This window comes from Vigna radiata, unplaced genomic scaffold (assembly GCF_000741045.1).
Source record: "Vigna radiata var. radiata cultivar VC1973A unplaced genomic scaffold, Vradiata_ver6 scaffold_133, whole genome shotgun sequence".
Lineage (NCBI taxonomy): Eukaryota > Viridiplantae > Streptophyta > Magnoliopsida > Fabales > Fabaceae > Vigna > Vigna radiata.
The window spans coordinates 390,394-413,895 of NW_014543257.1; the positions used below are offsets into that span (position 1 = coordinate 390,394).

The window sequence follows — 23,502 nt, forward strand, 5'->3', positions numbered from 1 at the left end:
CTTATTGAAATAAATAATAAATAATAATTTAATTCTTTAATAAGTAATTATTTTTATACAGAAATTTATTATAAATTTACATTTCTACATTTTAGTAATTATTTTTTTATTATAGTAATAGTCATATAAAACAATATGACTACATTCATTGTATTTTATTATCATAAAAAGATGTGACCACACGAATGGGACAAGGCCTATCTTTTTACTGATATTCATTATTATTTTTCTTTGTGAGAAGCATTTTAAACTACCGTTTTTTTGTTACAAAACTGCAGAAGAAAGTATTGTTAACATTTGCCCAAAATTTAGTAAGTAGAATATAAGTATAAAACTTGCATATCATGTATGTGATTGGATACTCCCTGGCTACATTATTGGAGTTCCTTTCTAAAATGTTGTGAAAGGGAAATTGCAGTGTTTGAAGGAATAAAAGCAAAACAAAGTAAAAATGTCTAACTAGGCATGAATCTCAATTCCACATAAAAATGTTTATGGGGAGTGTGACTACTCACTCCCTCAGCTTGCAATGAATGAAATATGGAGTGAAAAAAAGATAAAAATTGTGTTCATGTGTAATAAAATGGTTGCTGCAAGTTCATCATTATATACATAACTTGTTGGTGCTCTAGCTTGTGGTAAATCACACTCTGCTTTTAGTGATGTAGTTAAATTTTCTAACTTTTGCCATACCTCTTCTTGGTTTCACTGTACAATATAACTCCAATGACAGTGAGTGCATACCCAAACATCCCCATCATTGAAATGGGGTTTTTGAATATCAAAATTGAGACCACCACAGCAACTGCTCCCTTTGCATTTCCTAATACCTGGACAGATGCAATAGTGTCATTTAGATTCACTATATGACACTGATATAGTGGTTCATTTCCAAATACCAAGAAAACTAGAAGTTAAATTCTTTTGGTCCATTCAAATACAGAGCAATGAAACGTTTTCAGAAGGATGCTCAACAAATGTCGTTGGCTTCATTTTAGAATTTAGTATGCGAAATGCAGGTAAGATGTTGAAAGGAGTTCTTAATTTGTCAAGTTATTTCATTTAGAAAAATTTAGGATTGTGGCATTAGGACATACCTGAAGTGTTAGTGCACTTGTATGTTTCGTCACCAAAAAATTAGTCAGGTTCACAAAATATGCCAGAGAAGAACTGAGAAGCAGATACCAAAAAATTCTGATATCCTTTCTGGCAAGATCTATTGTGATCCCAACCACGTTTCCCTCCATAAACAATGTTGCAGGAAGTAAGACCATCACTGCTATAGGAGCCATGTAAAGCAGCAGGTTCATAGAATTCAACTTTTCTCTGCAAATCATCAGAGTTATCTTTATGTTGGTTTACAACAGAAGTATAGAACAGTAGCAGTCGGAGCAATTCAGAACCTAGAAGTTCCTTGTATCAATCATCTTGCGAAAATAAGAAAAAAGCAGATAAAATCATTACCCCTCTGAGGATAACAAAATATCCTGAAGCACTGATTTGAATGCTCTGGCAGCAGTCGATGAAACACAGATTACAAATCCAAACAGATGAAAACTTGGTTCACCCTGCAAGATAAGTGTTAAATGTGAGATTGGGGGAAAACAAATTGATTCCTGGAGAACTTAGAAAACAAGTCATGTTAGCAAATGTTTTTGATGCGATGGTTTGGAAGAACATTAGAATAGTTAAGATTAAGAAATAAAAAGAAAATATGGACTGTCACTCATGAAACATTCGTTCTTATTGTAATACTGAGCTCAAGGTGTTTGATAAGCGTGCATTCACTCGAATCCCCCGGAAACGGCAACTAAGAATTTCACCCTCATTGAACTGACTTCTGGGTTAGGTACCCTTTATTTTTGCAGTTTCATAAAAGTGATTTTAAACCATTGAATGTGAAGGAAATGTGTCCTTAAAATAATCTCAACAACAACACCAACTGATCACCCTGGTTAATTATGCAAGCAAATTCATAGACAAATAATTTGAAATGAGCTCAATTCTGACAAGGCAGCCGTTCTAAAAATAATTCTCAAATATCTAAAGTTATCAAAACAAAAAATGTCAAGAATGAATTTCACATCGTAACGTGAAGCAGATGTTACACTTTAACAAGCTTTCTCCTTATTTCTTTATATTTCTCTTTGATAATATATTTAACTTTCTTTTATTTCTCAAATATCTAGAGTTTTAGAGAATTTTTCTATTATATTTTCACTTTAAAAAACGCTCAAATTCTTCTAATTTATTCGGCACACAGCAAGACAAATCTAAGAGTCTTTTAGTCAATAACTTTTCAACCCAATAAATTGAAAAAGTTGTTATCCTGGTATACAAACTAATGAAGAACGCGAAAATTTCTCCATTACAGTATCTAAGCTCTTCAATTTCTCAAATCAAACTTAGACATATATGCACACTAACACAAAACAAATAGAAATTCACTCTATTGTACTTTCAAATGTAAACCGTCTCCAAATTTCTCTTACACCAAAATGTATACTTTTATCCCCCTTCTGAAACTCAATTTTTCTTTTTATCATCATTTGTTATTATGACACAAAATCCCTGAATTTAACAGAGTAAATTAACAAAAACATTGAATTAACTGTTTCTGTGTATTGTAAAAGTCAGGAATCCGATTCGAAATCCAAAACAAAAGAATAATCGAAGAGGAAAATTGTTTACCCCGCTGGCAATGATGACTCCTGTGACAACAGGCAAGAGTGTGGCATACGTCACCCAGGCCTCTCTCTTGCTGGTGACAGCGTAGGCGAAAACGGCGGTGAAGAAGGGGGTGGTGGAGCCGATGGCCTGGTTAAACGACACCGGAATGAACCTGAGCGAAACGTTGCCGCAGACGACGGAAAAGGAGAAAACGACGCTGAGCGCGACGATCTTCCAGAACTGCTTCTGCGAGCGCAGGCTCTGCAACGGAACCATGTCCGTTACGGAAATTACGTAGCTGAGAAGCGAACACAGGAGCATGTGACACGTGGTGAGGAAAACCGGGAACAGGAAGCCGTAGTTGGTGAGCAAGTACTTGTTGAGAAGGAGCACACCGATGTTGGAACTGTACCAGCCGGTCACCACTCCAATGGTTGCCCACGGAATTTGGTTCATCCTTTAGTCAATTCCCGGCGGGTTATAAACGGCAAAACGGTTTTTGATTTTTTTTTTTTTTTTTACGAGAAACGGGGTTTTGCGATTGGGGAACAGTGGTGGTAGTTTAACGTGTTGGTAATTAAGAAGAAGGAGAAAGGTGATTGTAGGAAGGTGCAGCGTTCATGCCAAGTGCATGCAGAAAATGGGATTATTCATAATGCTGAGGGTGGTTTCGTCATTTTGGTGGGTTCACGTTCGTTTTCAGAGCTCCCGAATTGACACTGAACTTGCCATTTGGTATGAAGTTCTCAGAGGTCTTATTATGAAGATTTGTGCCATCAAACTTATTATAGTAAAAATATGAATATTATAGTAAATGGATGCAAACTTTCTTTTAGAATTATTAATATTATAGTAAAAATATTCACTACAACTTAATTGTCCATTTGGTAATAGGAAAAGAATGGCACCAAAATGTGCTTTGCCAGCGTCTTATACACACTGTATAATGAACTAATTTTTGGAATTAAATTACTTTTATAAAAAACAATAAAGTAGATGAGAAAAACTTGTGTTTCAGGTAGGTGTTAAGATGTTTTACTCAAAACGTTTAAAGTTGTCCTCGCATATTAGATGAGTTTTCGGATGATTTTTCATTATTTAAATTACGTGTTCTGTCTCCTTTTCTTCAAGTCGTGTAGAAGGTACTTCACATTAAGATCCTTAAGTTAATGACTTTACATAATAATATTTAGGTTAAAACCATTTAAGTGTCTTTATTTTCGTAAGTATTCTCAATTTGGTCCCTTTCTTTTAAACTTTTCCAATTGAGTCCTTATAACTGCTAATTTCAAACAAATTAACCCTTGCTGTTAAAAATCGTTAACGTTGTTAAAATTGTGCAGAGATAGGTAGATGACGTGGTTAAAATTCTCCTTTTGAGGTGTTAAAATTTTGCAGAGGTGTTAAAATTGTGCAGAGGTGTTCAAATTTTTCCCATTCTCCTCTACACAATTTTTAACAGCAGGGGCTAATTTGTTTCAAATTAACACTTATAAAGACTCAATTGGGAAGGTTTAAAAGAAGGAAACCAAATTGGAAATACATTACAAAAATAGAAACGCCTAAATGGTTTTAACCTAATATTTAATAAAAATTAGTTGTCTAACCTTCTCGTCAAACACATTTATAAATATTAAAATAAGACTATAATAATTATTAATCTTTGCCAATCAAATTACTGTTATTATTATTGATTATTTTATAAATATCTTAAGAATTCTATTTATCAATCAGCTGGAATTGTTAATTGTTTATCTGTTGAGTTTACTGGCCTAACAGATATCCAATATGTTATTTAACTGTTTGAGTCCTGGTTATTTGGTAACTGAACTTGAAATTTTAGCATGTTTTGATTAATGTTGAAGAAAATAGACATAGGGATTTAATTGTTTATATAGTATATCTGAATTGTGAAGGAGTCACATCACTAGAAATGTATCCGTGGAGAACAAAGAAACATTTTAGCTAATACCACAAATCCAATTAGATTCTGACAAGAAAGTGGAGCTACTTAAATTGCCGGCCTTGAAGTTAATCACAAGAACATTTGGCTCAATCTATGTATGCACCTTTAAGGTACTTCTTCATTAATATTTTTCTTAAGCCAATTTAGTTTTCCCTCCTAAATTTAAATATTTTAAGTAAATAGAAAATATTTATATTTTTTTAATTAAATACATGTCCATTAATATTTTTTTAATTGAATAATCAAATTATTATGTCATTTTACTTTGTTTTCACATGTTAAAAAGTTGATGTTTTATAATCAATATAAAATGATATTCTAGATAAATAATATAAATGGATGAATGAGTTTTGTTGTTTTAATTGAAAACGTTTTGAGTAATAAAATCATCATTATTTTTTAATGATTTTTATATTATCACTTATACTAATTAAAAAATCACTCTTGTCATCAATATTATTATTATTTATTAATTTCACATTAAATTAATTTTTTTTTTAAATATCAAAAATCAAAAGAGCACTCAAGCGTTCTGCGATCTTCCTTTCTTATGCTTTTTTAGTTCTTTCTGAGTTCTAACTTTTTGGTATTTCAACTCTTCTTCCAAATCATCCAAATTTCTTACAAAATCAAGAGAATTAGTGATAAAATCATAAGTTCTAACCTCAACTCTTTTTATTCACAAACTGAAGCAAAAACATGAGGTTAAGCAAGTTTCTAAGTCAAAAAGGGTTCATTTAGTATCAAAATTAAGTCACAGATAATATATTCAATCGTTATCACAACCCTAAACTTAGAACTTTGCTTATCCTCAAGCAAAACAAAATGTAACTTAGTTTTAAAACACTTTAATGGTTCAACATATCACAAAACACTTTTTCTAGGACAAGTAATCACTCATATCAGCTTATCATAAAAATGTCAGTCAAGACGTACAGATGCCTTAGCCTATCAAGCTCACTGTGGTGCTCACATAATCACAGAATATACAATAGATGCTAACCTCATGAATGATCAACAACCAATCAAAGATGTAATCATAAAGTGCATGAATTATTCCTCACCAAGAAAAGTGTTTCACTCAAGCTCAAATGTGTATAATGAAGTGTTGGTGTCTCATACACTCTACTATCACAATGTCACATAAATCAACTTTGCCTTTCATTTAAACACCATCAAACACACTCACAAGCAAGTTATCATCAAAAGGTCTTTTATAGGCTTGTAATGTGGCTGGGCTAAGAAGAAAATTTGGTTTTTCTAGACAACAAAATCCTTGAGTTAAGAAAGTGCACAATTAATAATTTAACATTTAAATACCATCTCTCTTTTCCCTTTACAATTGAGAAACCATTTTCACTTAATCCCAACTTCCCATTCATTGAGCTTTTCTTTCTTTTTCTTCTTCTCTTGTCTTTTTCTTTTCTTTTCTTTTGCTCAATAGTTAGCTCAATGCTTCTCTTTTATTTTCATTATTTTTTCAATTTCCCAACAACCCCAAACTTAAACCTTACCATACAAATAATCTCAACTCAACTCAAGGTAAAGATTTCAAAAAGGATTTTTCTCATTTTTTAGGCTTAAGGTTCAAAGGGTAGAACAAACATTGTTCTTTTATTGGGCTAAAATGATGTATTGGCTTATATGGGAAAAAGAACAAATGGCCTTGATCATTTGTAACAAGCAAACAAGTGGTTCAATCATAGAAACTTAGGCAAAGTCAATCATGATTTCAAAGCAAGAACATTCAATCAATCAAAAGCTCTGGAGTTCAATCCTCTCACAGGCTAATCAAGTCCCAAAATCAGATAAACATCCTGCCCAACATATTAATCACAGTTAATCCTCATGCATCTGTTTCAATCAATTATGAGCAACCACCTGTTTCTAAGGCTAATCATGCATCATCCCAACATCAATTAATACAACAAAGCATCATAAAACAATATTACTCATCCAACAAAAGTTATAGATAAACCATTTCAGCACAGTTAATTCAAGCCAAGTACATCACAAACCACCATTTAAAACAAAATAAATTTTGAACATAAACTAAAGAAATAAGTTTAGAAAGCTGGGTTACCTCCTAGTAAGCGTTTATTTAACGTCATTAGCTTGACACCATTAAGCTCAGTCCGAATTTTTTTATGTTGGTGTTCTTCTTCCTTTCATGACACCAACAAAATCTAAAAAAATTCCTAGTCACCATCTTCACTCTCCTAGAATAAGGTTCTTTAATCTCAAAACTTCCATTCGCCTTAATATCCTTAATAACCCATAACCTGTTCTTGAATTTCACTGGTTTGCCGAGGTAGGGTTCATTATTTTCTAGCTCATGGTCTTGGTGAACTAGTTATTCCTTATCTCTATCCTCTTCCTTCACTTTTGAAGAGAAACAACTATGATTCCTCTTGACCGTCTTGGCAGCTTTACCATTACCAGGTAAACTAGTCACTGATAGAACTTCATTTGTTGTTTTAAGACCAGTCTGTTTTTCTTGAATTGGTTGCTCCGCTTCAAAGACATTGAAAGTTACTTTTCTCTCTTAATCCTTCAATGTTAGCAATCCATCATCTACATGAATGAGAACCTTGGTCGTATTCATTAATGGTCATCTAAGGATGAGCAGTATCTTTGCATTTTCCTCCATCTCCATCACTAGAAAGTCCACAAGGAATTGAAATTTGTCAATTTTCACCACCACGTCTTCTACCACACCATAAGGATATTTGACAAACCTATCTGCCAACTGAAGCATCATTCTTGTTGGCTTAACTTCAAGACCACCAATCCTTTTAAGCATAGATAGAGGCATCAGGTTGATGTTAGCCCCTAAATCAATAAAAGCCTTCCCTATATTATTGCTTCCAATGGTGCAAGAAATGGTGAAACTCCCCGGATCTTTAAATTTTGGAGGGAAAGTCTTCTGCATGATGGCATTGCAATTACCCCACACTTCAATTGTTTCCTGATCCAGATATTTCTTCTTTTTGCTGAGGAATTACTTCATGTTCTTCGCATAAGGAGGAATTTGTTGGAGTGTTTCTGTCAAAGACATAGTAATCTCCAATTGCTTGAAGATCTCCATGAAATGCCTAAATTGCTTCTCTTTGTCAATCTTTGAAAAACTTTTCGGATAAGGAAGGGGCTTCTCAATGATTTTTTCTTTTTCTCTCTCTTCTCACTCCTTTTCTTTTTCCTTTTTCTCTCCCTCATCACTCATTTTTTCTTTCTTTCTCCCAACCTTACTTTTTCTCTCTTCATTACTCATATATTTTCTTTCACTCAACTTAGGTTTTTCTTTTCTCTCATCTAATATATTTCCACTTCTAGTGATAATGACATTGCTTTCCTACTTGGGGTTAACTTCAGTATTAGTCCCAAAACTCCTGTCAGGCATCTCCTCCAACTTTTTAGCCAGTTGGCCAACTTGTATCTCCAAGTTTCTAATGGTAGCTTCAATGCTCTTTTGATTGGAGATGGACACTTGCATGAATTATTGAAGGGTGTCTTCCATCTTTGCCATGCTTTCAGATAAGGAGGTTTGTGGTTGTCATTATTACTGTGGTGGTCTATTACATTGCTCAGCTTGCCCTTGACCCAGGCATGGGTGAGGTTTCCACCCTTGGTTGAAATTACCTGGGTGGCACTGATTACCCATATAGTTTACTTTTTCCTGGGTATTAGCTTGCATGTCAAACTGTCCGTTCACATGATCTCCACCACATAGCTCACAAAGTTGATTTTGAGCTTGAGAGACATTCTGCAACTCTTTTGGTAGTTAAGAGATTTTCTTTATTAAGGTCTCTAATTGTTGAGTCATTATCTTATTTTGAGCCAACAGAGCATCTTGAGATTGTAATTGAAGATATCTGTTGAAACTGAGCTTTGCTTTCACTATGCATCTCATTATCATTAGTAGTCATGTTCTCAATCAATTCATAGGCTTCCTCTAGAGTCTTGTATTTGATATTACCTTCAACTGAGGCATCCAACATCAATTTTGGCTGCGAGCTAAGTACTCCAAGGAATAGAATGACTATTATAGGATCATCAAAGCCATGTGTGGGCGTCTTCCTCAACAAGCCTTTAAATATGTCCCACATTTGACCTAATGTCTACTCCATGCCCTATCTAACAGAAGAAATTTCTTGTTTACCTTTATTAACTTTTGATTATGGGAAGTATTTATTCATAACACGGCTTCCCACTCAGTAAAGTTGTTCTCAGGAAAAGAGTTCAACCACATTTTAGCGTTGCCTCCCAAAGAGAATGGGAACAAGCTAAGTCTAATAGCTTCATCTGACACGCTATTGATCTTCACAGTATTGCATATCTCATTGAACATGGTTAGATGCGCATATGGATTTTCATGTGACAATCCATTGAATTGGTTGCTCTTTACTAGTTGAGTGAGAGCAGACTTCATCTCCATATTCGTAGAATTAATCCTCGGCCTTGCAATGCTATTAAAGTGACAAGGGCCATTAACTGTTGTATAAGCTGCCAAGGTACGTCTACCATTATTGCCATCAGTTCACCATGATTGTCCATGTTTTTAGTCTCCTAGTCAGATCTTTGAGGTGAAGGTTGTAAAAGCGTCTCAGGAGGAGGGAAAAGTTCTCTGACGTTCCTATTCTCCTTCTCCTTCTACTTCCATCCAATCCTGTAAGAAGAGGTTCAGAACTTTTCTTGCTTCTAGTCTGAATTGTATCCTGCATACACTAGAGAACAAAACACTAGAGAGGACACAATTAGCCCTAAAAAATAATAATAAACAAATAAATAAATAAATTGTTACTATTTTTTTTTTATTCTTTTGGGCTAATTGGGTGCTCTAGTGCAATGTTCTTTAGTATATGCAGGATAAAATTCGTACTAGGAGCACAAGATCATCAGGACCTCTCTTTTTAGATCTGGAAGTAGAGAAGACTGCCAATGGATGAAGAAGGCAGATAATGAAGAGAAGCTAGTTCACCAAGACTCTGTGCATGAAGATGAGGAACTCAAACCTAGCAATCCATTGAGATACAAGAATAGGTTATAGGTGATTAAAGATATTAAAGAAAACAGAGTTATTGAGATTGAGGCTCCTTATTCAAGGAGAGTAAAGATGGTGACTAGGAAGCTGTTGAAGTTATGTTGGTGTTATGAAAGAGAGAAGAGCACCAACGTCAGAAATTCGGATTGAGCTTAATGGGGTCAAGCTAATGCCATTAAACGAGCGCTTATTCGGAGGAAACCTAGTTTCTGACCTTTTCTTTTTAATTGATTATTTATGTGGTTTGGATTTAATTTTGCTTTGCAGTAATGACAGCATCTATTGATGGATGCTGGACAACATCTACTGAGGGATGCTAGGAGGATTCAGATGACAACATCTACTAATGGATGTTGCTATGATGAAGATTTAAATGATAACATTTATTGATGGATGTTGCTATGATAAGGATGAGGAATAATAGCATCTACTGATGGATGCTATGTGATTAAGCATTTACCAATGGATGTTTTGTGATTAGACATCTACTGATGGGTGTTACTAACAACATCTAGTGATGGGTGTTACTAACAACATCTACTGAAGGATGTTGATGAAGATGAGAAAGATTGGCATTTACTGATGAATGTTGATGAGAAAGATTCACATCTATTGATGGATGCTGGAAGATTCAGAGGATAACATCTACTGATGGATGTTATGATATCACTAGAACAAGATATTTCTTTATTTTTATGCATTGTTGGACTCTTTGATGTATTGAATTTAGTTTTTAGGATGTGATGTACTCGGCTTAAATGAATTGTGCTGAATGGTTTGACTATGAACTATTGTTTATGATAAGTAATACTGCTTTGTGATGCTTTATTGTATTAATTGATGTTGAGATGATGCATGATTTACCTTATAAATAGGTGGTTGCTCATAATTATATGAAACATATGCATGAGGTTAAATCATGATTGATATGCTGAGCAAGATATTTATCTGATTTTGGAGCTTGAATTAACCTGTGAGATACTGAACTCCAGAGTCTTTGATTTATTATATGCTATTTATTTAGAATCATGATTGATTTTGCCTAAGTTTTTATGATTGAACCACTTGCTTGCTTGTTACAAATGATGAAGGCCATTTGTTCTTTTCCCATATAAACCAATACATCATTTTAGCCCAATAAAAGAACAATGTTTGTTCTACCCTTTGAACCTTAAAGCCTAAAAATGTGAAAACCCCTTTTTGAAATCTTTACCTTGAGTTGATTTGAGATTATTTGTATGGTATGGAGAAAGGTTCAAGTTTGGGGTTGTTGAGAAATTTGAAAGAATTGCGAACATAAAAAGAAAAAGCATTGAGAAAAGTTTCAAGTTTGGGGTTGTGATAACGGTTGATTTCACCATTACCTATGACTTAATTTTGATACTAAATGAACCCTTTTTGACTTAGAAACTTGCTTAATCTCATGTTTTTGCTTCAGTTGTGAATAAAGAGAGTTGAGGTTAGAACTTATGATTTTTATCACTAATTCTCTTGATTTTGTAGGAAATTGGAATGATTTGGAAGAGGAGTTGAAGTACCAGGGAGTTGAAACCTAGAAAGGACTGAGAAAGCACCAGAAAAGAAGGTCAAAGAAGATTGCAGGACGCCCGAGCGCCTTTTTCTAGGGCCCTCAGTGCTGAAGTCTTGCAGTCACGCCTGGGCGCCCTTCTCGGGGGCGCTGAGCGCTAGCTTTCTCTGCCACACCATGCCTAGGCACCCTCCTGAGGGCGCTGAGCACCACTCCTCTTGCAAGCTCTCCCGACTGCCCTAAGTTGGGGCACTGAGCACCAGCCTTAATGGGCTTGGACTATAATTTTGCTATATTTAAGAACTTGTACGCCCTATGGTTGGTATCTCTTGATGGCATAAGCACAGAAACATTTGTTTTGCCCTTGGAAGGCAGGTTTGGGGATGTGAGAGCTCTCCTCTTCTCTTTCTAGGGTTTTTCTATCTCTTCCATCCTATTGTACACCTAGTTTCTTCATGACGATGGAGAATTAATCTCATTTGTTATTAGGGAAGATGTAACCTCTAACCCCTCCTGTACTTAAATTGATTTTGATTTATATATGCTTCTTTCATTAATTGTTAGGGTTATTCTTCTTTGCTCAATGCTTGCTTTGTTTAACTCATTCATGGCCTGATGTATGATTTGCATGAGTATCGACAGATATCTTACAATTCATGATCTGGAGAATCTCTCCCAAGGGAACTATTTCCTAGACATAGGGATAACGCTTGGTTATCTTAAGCTTCTAATCGTAATGCAGAATTAATTATTAGGGATGCAAGACATTGTGACCTAGTAATTAAGGATAGACTTTCTTCGTCGAGACATTGAGTTTTAAGTAATTTAGAAAGTGGTATTAACATTTAATGAAGAAGACGAATTCTTTTATGCATGAAAGTGATTAGGTGAAGTCTAAACCCCAACAACATATTCATCCCACAGTAAAATCAATAATTCATTTTTGCGTTTATCTTCAATTGATCACAATTGCATTCATATTTACTTTTTCTGCATTATGCATTCTAAACAACTAAAATTGTTCTTCTCAGTCTTGATTAGTTAAGAAAAAACACAATTGTTTAGTGTCATGAGTCTCTTGGAAAACGGTACTTGGTCTTACCAAACTATTATTACTTGATACGATTCAGTACACATGTTGAAGTCTTAACATATACTCATCTTCACAACTTGAGAGTACCACCATTGATTGTTTTTTTAGAGCATCAAGAAATAAGAGCATCATTCAACATGAAGATATAGCCTGAGGTGTTCTTTCTCTCAATTGGATCACCACCATAATCTGAATCCGAGTAACCTGTTATTTCTTTTTCAACTTTCTTCCTTCCAATAGGAAATAATACACCACAGTCCATTGTGCCTTTGATATACTATAACACCCTCTTTGCAGCCATCATGTGTGTTTTCTTTAGTTTTCTCTATAACCCGCTAATCACCCCCACACTAAACGTAAGATCAAGTCTGCTATTGCACAAAAACCGTAGAGATCCAATTATCTGTCTGAATTCTCTTTCATCTGCATCTTCTTCAACCTCATCCTTCATTAGCTTCAAATTTGCTTACATAGGGTTTTCTTGCAGCATTGCATTCCAGCATATTGAACCGTTTCAGTAATTCACCTGCATATTTCTTTTGATGTAGCACCAAACCATTAGTTGTACATGTGAACTCAATACCCATAAAGTAGCTTAAAATTCTACTTTCATAACCTTCTTGAACTCATCTATGAATCCTGGATTAGAACCAGTGACAAGAAAGTCATCCATATATAGGCAAACGATGATTAACTCCTTCACAAAATCTCCCTTCACATATAAACCATGCTCAGCCGCACATCTAATGAACTTTTGCTTGATTAATTAAGATTCAATCTTCTTATTCCAAGCTCTTGGAGCTTGCTTAAGCCCGGATAAGGCTTTCTGCAGCCTATACACCAGATGTTCCTTTCCTTTCTCAATGAAGCCAGAAGGTTGCTGCACATAAACCTCTTCCTGCAATGGTCCATGAAGAAAAGCCAATTTAACATCCAGATGATATAATGGTCATTCCCTTGCACTAGCCATAGAAATTACCAATCTGGTAGTTTCCATGCGAGCCACTGGTGCAAACACCTCAGAGTAGTCTAGGTCGTGCTTTTTCTCAACCTAAATGAACACTCACATTTTCTTGTCCCGGATATACTACGTTGAACATCAACTTTATACTTTCTATACTTTTCACTCCTTTCACAACCTAACAAAACATCTTTCTTTTAGCTTCACCAATTGCGATTTTAGATCTTATAATAACCACAAAAAATCTTATATCGAATACAATCCTTTGAACTCATTCAATTAAATTATTACATGAAAGGAATATTTGATTTGTAATAAACTTATTTGTATAATCTCCTTCAGCCACTTTACTTGTGAAAGAAAAAAATTTCAGATACAAAACTCGAATTCGTTTGAGAATGGACTAATTGAAATGGATAGTTATCCATATTATAATATTAATCACAACCTACGATAAATTTATCACTAAATATTCTTCAATCTAATAACAATAACAACACAAATACAAAATTAAATATAAAAAAAGCAACATATATTAAAAATTAAATAATACATAAAAAAAACATTACATATTACAAATTATAAATTATAAAATAAATAAAAAAAGAACAAAACATATTAAAAATTAAATAATAAATAAAAAACATAAACATATTATAAATAAAGTTCAAAATTAAATACATTAAAACATATTAAAAATTAAGTAAAAAATTAAATACATTAAAAAATATTAAAAATTAAATAATAAATAAAAAAGTAACAAAACATAATAAAAATTAAATAATAAATGAAAAAAACAAAAATATTATAAATTAAATACATTAACACATATTATAAATTAACTAATAAATAAAAAATAACAAAACATATTAAAATTTAAATAATAAATAAAAAACATAAACATATTATGCAAAGAATTAAATATATTAAAACATATTCAAAATGAATTAATAAATAAAAAATAACAAAGCATTTTATATATTAAATAAAAAATGAAAAACATAAACATATTTTCAATTAAATAAAAAATAAATACATGAACACATATTACAAATTACCTAATAAATAATAAATAACAAAAGATATTACAAATTATATAACTAATAATAATTACATATATTTAATGTAAATAATTTTAAAATAAAAATGACAAACGAATTATGACCTTTAACATGCTTTCCAAAATCAACAAATCCTTAATTGTTTTCGAAAAACCTATTAAAAGTAAAACATAATTCAAAATATATTGAAAGTCAATATAATTTTAATGACTTTCAAAAACTAATTAAAACTAATTAAAAGTTTGTCGACGAAAATCGGTTAAAAATCTTTCTAATCTTAAAACTTTACATAACAAAGGGAATAAACACAAATTAATTATCTTTTCATTATCTGGATTTGACCCTCTAAAATTGTTACTAATTAATAACAAAGCGTGCCGTTACATCCACGGCGTTATTAAATTTTCACGACTTCTACTTTCTATTATTATTTTAACATTATTCGTCGTAAATTATTAAAATGGTATTGTTATTATTATATTATATTAGAAGAAGATAATAGATTTTTTTACCCTATTATATTAAAATCACATGTAACTAACATATTTTAAGGCTTACGTTACTCTTTCTCCCTTTTAGTCACATCTCTTTTGATAATATTTTTAATATTGAATTTTTTTTTTCTTTCAGACGTTACTTTAGCGATATATGATAACTAGGTAGGAAATTTTTTTTAATAATATATTTTATGTTTCAATATTGAACGAAGGTTATATTTTAAATTTAATTTCAAACATTTATTAATATTAGTTTGATGGCATGTCACTGATCATATAGGACGGATATATATATATATATATATATATATATATATATATATATATATATATTTATATTTATTTATATATATATATATATATATATATATATNTATATATATATATATATATATATATATATATATATTTATATATTTGTTTGTTTGTTTGCTTTGATCTAATTTTGATTTTTAATAATTTTTGTTTCATTTCGATGCACCTAAACTACATATTTTTCATAATTTTTCTCTTCAAATTTCATACTCACTCTCACTAAAGAAAAATAATACTATTTTCATTATATTGGTTGACTAATATATTTTATGGCTTAAGTTACTATTAACATATTTTATGGCTTAAGTTACTCTTTTTCCCTCTTAGTCAAATCACTTTTACTAATATTTTTAATATTGAATAAAATTTTTATTTTTATCTTTTTTCTTTATATCGGTAATGTTTCTTTAGCTATATGTGATAGTTAGGTGCATATTGCTTTTAATAATATTTTTCAGTGTTAAATATATTTTTGATTCATTAATTTTCATTGAAAATTAAAATTAGTTTCTCTTCGAAATTTTGATCCAATTTACAACTTTAGAAATATGTGGATCTAGTCCTTTTAATCAAATTTTGCTAACTTTATTTGACATTTCAGACTATTTCATGATAGTATTTGAGTTGTTTACACTCCTTAATACATTTTTTCTTCAATGTTAATTGAGAAATGCATTTGAAACCTCAAATAAATTTAATAAAATTTGGTTAAAAGGACTAAATTCATGCAGTTTAATGATAAGGGACTAAATTTGTCTAAAAGTTCAAAAGAAAGACTAATTCCAATTTTCACTAAAAATTGAAAGAAAAAAAAAAGATATTTAACCCTATTTTTTATGTTTCAATATTGAATATATATATATATATATATATATATATATATATATATATATATATATATATATATATATATATATATATATATAATTTTTGTTTCATTTCATGCTCTTAAACTACATATATTTTTCTTAATTATTTTTGAATTTCATAGTCAAACTCTAACTAAGAAAAATAATACTATTTGCAGTGTAATACTATTTTCATTGTATTGATTGACTAATATTAACATATTTTGAGGCTTAAGTTACTCTAACTAAGAAAAATAATACTATTTTCATATTTTGTGGCTTAAGAAAAATAACATATTTTCATAGTCAAACTCTAACTAAGAAAAATAATACTATTTTCATTGTATTGATTGATTAATAATATTTTTAATATTGAATAAAACAATTATTTTTATGTTTTGTTCTTTAGACATTTAATGTTACTTTAACGATACATAATAACTAGGTAGTATATTGTTTTTAATAATATTGTTTATGTTTCAATATTGAATGAGAAAGTTTTATTTCTGATTTAATTTCAAACATTGATTAATATTAGTTTATCAAATGTCAATAATCATAGAAGACTATATATATTTTGTTTCTCAACTATTCTCTTTGAATTTCACACTCAAAAATAATGTTATTGAGTAAATTGAGAAATTGATAAATATATTGAGATGTAGAAGATTAAGGAGGAAAATAGTAAAGAAAGATTGTTCAAGTAAACAAAGGGTAATAAATAGCTAATTGATTAGTGCATTATGAAAAGATAGTATAGAGAGAAACATGATTGGATACAATCAAGATAAGGATAAAGTCGGATCAAAATAGAAGTTAGCTTATGATAATTGTTGTACAACGAGGGAGTGAATGAACACAACACAATATGGATGGTTTTAAAACAGTTATCATAATTTATTTAATTCTTTCCTATTTTATTTTGGTTAGAAAATGTGAGAAAAATGTAAATAGGTCATTCAAATATAAAACAAGGGTTACAAATAGTGGATACAATTCAAACACTCTATGAACACCTTGAATATGAGAAATGACAAGTCCAAGGATGAATATAGCAATTTGGATCATCACTTTCATAAATTTCCTTTACTATTTTTTAGTTTATTCTTAATAATTTATTTAACTATAATTTACATTCTTGCAATTACTTTAATCCATCTTCACCTTCATCTTTATTTACATATTTTCCATAATCTCATTTTTCTTTTTATCACATACTATAGTTAGTGGAGTTTTGGCTTTTAAAATCACCTCATATGCTTCAGTTTTAGAGAAAACGAAGCACATCAAAACGTAGTGATAAATTGAAATTTTTTTGAACTTATAGGTCCTCATTCTTGAAAAACTGAAGTCTATCAACCTTTATGCTTCAGTTTCTTAAAAATTGAGACCTAAAGGTTTGTTAAAATTTCAAAATTTCCTCTCTTTTTTTAATTACTTTATATGAGAGAATTATATTCTAATTTTTTCATAAGGTCCTAACCTTTGCAATGATTGAACACTATCATAAATAATATGAAAAATAAGATAATGAATTGGTAAAAAGGGAATTAAAAGGAAGGATGTTACCAATTTGACGTTCAAACCCTTAAATCGAATTTCTAAATACTAAGCATTGTAAACATCTTTTGCATAAGGACTGCTTTACGATATTTAGGGTAAGATCCTTATAGAAAATTTGGGAAATTAGTGAGAAGGTTGATTCGAAAGTTGCTGAAATTTCAAGTCAGTTTCTTTTTAAGAAAAGTCATTATCTTGAGCTATAAAACTTTAATTAAGGTAATTCCCCAAAACAGTGAATGTTCACGCTGAACTTTAATTTAGGTTCAAGAGTCACTTAAGTTGGGTGCGTAGAACAAAAGATATGACCATGAGATAAATATGGATAGAATTGAATTTTTAAAAATCGAGTGACGGAAGAGGATGAGGTGACAATGAAAATTGGAAGGAAATAATCACTCTTTCCAAGGGAGGCAACACACAAAGGATGAAAAAGTCCTGAGTTCTTGAATCATTTAAGAACTTAGGAGAATAAATCTCACTAAGATAAAAGAGATAAATATTAATATTTCTGAATAAAACTCAACTTGTTCCTTCATGAAAATGGTTCAACTTATTTATAAGCTTTAGTCATAATAATTACAAAAGATCCATTAATTGTAGTTACATTCCACTTAAGCTAATAATGATCACACTTAAGCTAATAATGATCTACTAATTGTAACTGAAATTGTGGCAACTAGAAGTCACCAAAAAGCATTCAGTTATGCATCCTTTTGGTCTCCCAAAGGCTTATGACTAAGTGGCCAATTAGGCCCTTATTATAACTTAAAATAAAACCAAACTAAAACCCATTAATTGATTAACCCAAAACATAATTTCCGCAATCAATTTTACAAAGGATTGAGCCATTATTTAAACAAACTAATTACTTAAAAATTGTACCAAAATGGCGTGTTAGTCTTCCTCTATTTAAGCAATGATGCAATTCACCACTTTGGTCTTTTCTCGAAATTCAGACATGTAGTGAAATAATATGGACAACACTTGTTTAAGACCTTCCTTTGCTTTCTTTGCTCTGGCTCTTGTCATAGGTCCTCCAAGTGGATCTTTGCCCTAGCTCATGGTCACATCCCTATCATAATGGCATAAATTTGATAGCATTTCTTCACTAATCTCAAAGTGGATTTTACATGGTGAGAGGACTTTTATTTATAACCAAAGAAATCTTAGAGGTGTCTCACAAAATGGAGAGCAAAACCCTAAAAATTTTAACTCGAGGACCAAGGGAGACAAATGTGTTAGAGGTGTCTTACCAAGTGGCAAGAGCATGTGTCTCATGCACCAAAGGTGCAAAGACAAACACACCCTCACACTTAGAGAACAAGTTAGGCATATAAGAGGGGTTGACTTATGGTTAACCCCAAAAAGAAGGCTCATTTATTGTCAACCCTAGGCCAAAAAACCATATACTACTATCCTAAGTCCAAATACATGGCTCAAAGAAAACTCTAAACTACTTGACTCATTGTACAAGTCCCAAAAGAAACCTACTCTACTAATAACATTAATCACTAGCCCAAGAGATCAAGATTTTGAGTCCACTTATCTCAGATGAAGTCAAATCTTCTTGTAAGTGTTTGGCTATGGTTAGGAGTTTTCCATCATCCCCTTTCTCTTGAAAAAGATTTGTCCTCAATTATTCATGTTTCCTTATGACAACATCCCTATTTCTTTTGGCGATGTTTGGTCCTCTTCCTATTGGATCAAAGACCTTAATACAATAAAAACAAGACAAGGTAAGTATTATGTGAATAATTATAATTATCCAAAGCATGTAGCTCCCAATGATCATACACCTTTTATCAAATGAATGATAAGGGTATTTGTTTTTAGGAACATTTTCTTTTGATTCCTTGTCCGCCTTATGTTGAATCCATGTAATTTTGGAGTAACTTCCTTTTTTAACACAAGGTTTAATTTGGTCTTGTCTTTCTTCTCCTTTAGAGTATGAATGAAATAGGACCTCTTTTGGCTCTTTACAAAAGCCTTTTGACCTTAAAATGAGGACTCTCTTGTTAGAGAAATCATTTGACTTTTGTTTTGACACTTTGCACATTTGATTTCACTTATGTATGTGGTATTGTCTTTGGTTTTCTTTTTTATTTTTTTCTTCATCTCTTATATTTCTCATTTGCACTTTGATCATGTACCCACTGAGAAGGTGTTAGAGAGTGAAACACAAACTTTCTATCTTTGTGAGAGAAGGTTATCTCATTGGTAACACCATTTTACATGGTTTTCTTATCAAATTGTCAAGGTATTCCTCACCATATATGACAAGCTTCCATGGGTACTATGTCACAAAACACACTATCCTCATATTTTCCTATGAAGAACTTAACCTTCACTTATTGATATGTCCTCATTTTTATTAAGCCATTGAAATTTGTGTGTTTAGTCTATGGCAAGATATTATTGAAGTCCAATCAGTTTGTATCTTGACTCTTAATTCATGCAGCAAATAACAAAATTTTTCCTAACCAAAGTTTACTTCAAACACCAAACTTTTCAATAGGAACTTAAGGTTGTTTCACACGCCTATTATACGATTGAAGAAATTGAAATCTCTTCCAAATTATTGAAACTTGCCATTCCCTGTGCATTATTTTTCTAGTTTTTGCAAGCAAGAGTAAAATGAAGAATAAAAAAAAAATTCTTAAAGGAACTCTCAAATGATAATGTAATCTCTGTTATTTTTAATATGTAGACTGCATTTTGTATTTTGTTTACTCCTTTACGGACACTTATAAGGATCTGGCTTGTAAATTCCCCTTTTCTTCTCTTTCTTTTGTAAAAGACCTTTTTCAAGTGTTGTAAATTCAAAGTCTCGAACCAAAATAAAATGAAGAAAAAAGACTTGCATTCATAAAACCCAATAGAGCATGTTAATTCGAATGAAACTCTTACTTTAGAATCCATACAAAATTATAACATAGCTAAAATGAATTATAATAAAATAGAACTATGGACTGATTTCTAAAGCAAAAACTAGCAAAGGCTACTTTTTCAATCAAACACTATTAAATATTGGATTTTAAAATTCATAGAAATTTCAGCAAGAGAAAAATTTCAAACATCAGCCCAGTAAATAAGATCAAATTGGCTAAAGAGTTTCCTCCATCATAAAGCTTTAAATATTATATCCATTGCACATTAATACAGAAGAATGTCCCATAACTTAATAACGAACATTTGAAAAGTGCCGAATAATTTGATACAGAATATTTTTTAGGTTAAAAGCTCTTTTTGGTCCCAGTTTTGGTTGGGAAAATTCGAAATGGTCCCTGTGTTGATTTTGTGTTCAATTTCGTCCCAAAGAACGAATTTTTATGTTCAATTTGGTCCTTTTCAGTAACTCCGTTAAAATTGTTAACGGTAACGTGTCCACATGTGCAACTGGTAAGTGATGTGTCAGTTTTTTTGCTGACTGGGAGTCCTTTTTAGCCGTTAGAATTTTTAAAATTGAATTTCATAATTAGGGTTTATCTTTTGGGAATAAATTGAAGAGGGTGATTCTAAATTAGGGTTTTTATTTCCCAATCTTCTCTCCTTAGTTAACGACCATTCTGCTTCATCTTGTTGGAATATGGCAAAGAATGCAATGGGTTTTGGGGCAATACTCCATCCGTAGGCGGAGGTTATGCTAATGTTCCACGAAATAATGGACCCATTTCGAGGAACAATAGCTTCAAAACAGCTTCAAACAGTGATTCTTCTGCCGCTGCTGGCAACAGTGGATTCAACCCAAGAACATCTGATATGCCGCAAAGTCTACATTTGCAAGATGTGGTTCAGGACATTGGCCATGAGTTCGCGGATAACCCCTTCTTTAAGAGTGATCTTGATGATGAAATGGGTTTTGGCTGGAAGGCATGACTAACACAACTGGGTCGTGTAATTGGCATATCTTTTGTTGAAGTGGGATACTTTTAGTAGATGCTGTTTTTCTCTCTTGATTTTCCTGTCATTTTTTTTTCATTGATTTCGATTGGACTTGAAATTATGAAATAATTCCAGAAAGATCAAGCATAATGGGAAGCAGACATGGTTCATTAACTAGGAAAAAAAGATTGGGAAATAAAAACCCTAATTTAGAATCACCTTCTTCAATTTATTCCCAAAAGATAAACCCTAATTATGAAATTCAATTTTAAAAATTCTAACGGCTAAAAAGGACTCCCAGTCAGCAAAAAAACTGACACATCACTTACCAGTTGCACATGTGGACACGTTGTCGTTAACAATTTTAACGGAGTTACTAAAAAGGACCAAATTGAACATAAAATTCGTTCTTTGGGACGAAATTGAACACAAAATCAACACAGGGACCATTTCGAATTTTCCCAACCAAAACTGGGACCAAAAAGAGCTTTTAACCTATTTTTTATTATTAATATTTCAGTTCCATCTCACCACTAGAATATTCAAAACCTTTCTAGACAAGAAATAACTAGTTAACAAACACAATTCCTAGATCTTAGAGAGAGAGAGCATGATGACAGAGTAAGGATAAAGCACAATTCTGTAAAGGTTTACTGAAACCCAGCGCAGATTAAAGGTAAGAATTCTCCTTGCAATAGTTTTCCTTTAAACAAAGGTTTACCATATGACAAACGAATCGCTTGCATAGTTCCCAAACTCCACTCTAAATGTTTGAGTTGGAGATCAATCAACAAAAGATATGAATAAAATAGAATACATAAGTGAGTTTAAACCTCCCCCGATACTTGATTTTGTGAGGTTACTTCTAAAGTTCACTTTTTACTTTGGTATACTAATCTATTCTAGTGAGAGTTATTGGACTTATTATATCTTATTATATCATCCACTATCTGACTGACCATTCTCAATTGAAAAGTTGTGTCAAAGATTCCACGTCTCACAGATATAAGACCAAAATAGAGTCTATCTAGTTGCTTGGTAGCGGGCCTATTTTGGCACCCACAACTTTCTAATCCCAGGTTTTAAATGTTCAATCCTCAGCATCAAGAATGTATTCGAAATCTTACATCCTCTAGAGATAGGATTAAAATAGAATATATAAGTACAAACTTTGCATGTTTTTTAAGGTTGAGGTAATGACAAAATCTACTTTCTAATATTCTAGTTCTCTACTCACTCTAGTCTCTAATTATTTAGATACAATCCCCCATTGTTTACAACTTCATCTGCCGAACAACCAACCTAACAACTCCTTCCCGATCAACTATAACTATTCCAATTTCCAACTGTTTCACCTTACTTCCCTGTTCATCTGGGTGTACACTGTCCTCACTTTCTTTTCATTCTTCCAGGTTCTACAACTACTCAGATGTAAAGTACTAAAGTTATAACGGTTTAAGAACTGGATTGAAAAAAGAATTAACATTACTAAGATGAAAAAATAACATAATATCGGCTTATAGCTAAATTTTTGAAAGTAATTCCAAAAAAAAACAAAAGATCCATAATCCCATTTGAATAAAAATGGATTCTACCATAAATTTAAAATTCCATTGCTAAAAGTTGGGTTTTGCAGGAATTCGACTATGGTACAGCACCATGGCCTCCATTTAACAACAATTAATATGAAGTGCATATAGCCTAACTAATCTACTTGAGTAGTGTTAGAATAGGTATTAAATATAGGTAGGAAGTAGCTGTATTGGAAAACTTCTATATGAGTTCTACCTATCTATGTACCTAAGACTCTAGTTTGATCTTTGCTCTTCCCTATACTCATTGTATCAGAAATCTATCAATATAAATATGAGAACGTACGAAAGGAGTGATTAAACTCTCAAATTCATTATCTATTCCTTTATATTTTTCTCATTTAGTGGCATTTTAATCCATCATTGGGTTTTCTTAAGAAGTGCTTTAATCAAAGCAAACACATCTGTAGTTTAAAATTATTTCACAGGTAACTACATTAGAGAAGTTACCGCTATCTGTCAAGTGAACACCAAACTTTAATATG

General features: G+C 31.8%; 2 protein-coding genes across 2 annotated transcripts; both read right to left on the reverse strand.

Moving 5' to 3' along the window:
- Positions 1-295: 295 nt before the first annotated feature.
- LOC106753459 (probable sugar phosphate/phosphate translocator At3g11320) lies at positions 296-3,433 on the reverse strand. The gene is made up of 4 exons (XM_014635270.2): positions 2,692-3,433; positions 1,465-1,568; positions 1,098-1,326; positions 296-830 (listed from the first exon to the last, which is right to left on the reverse strand). The coding sequence occupies exons 1-4, from the start codon at positions 3,124-3,126 to the stop codon at positions 678-680; spliced, it is 921 nt and encodes a 306-aa protein (XP_014490756.1). The 5' UTR covers positions 3,127-3,433; the 3' UTR covers positions 296-677.
- Positions 3,434-7,247: 3,814 nt separating this feature from the next.
- LOC106753436 lies at positions 7,248-7,568 on the reverse strand. The gene has a single exon (XM_014635245.1). It carries the CDS (start codon positions 7,566-7,568, stop codon positions 7,248-7,250), a length of 321 nt encoding a protein of 106 aa, XP_014490731.1.
- Between the last annotated feature and the right edge of the window lie 15,934 nt (positions 7,569-23,502).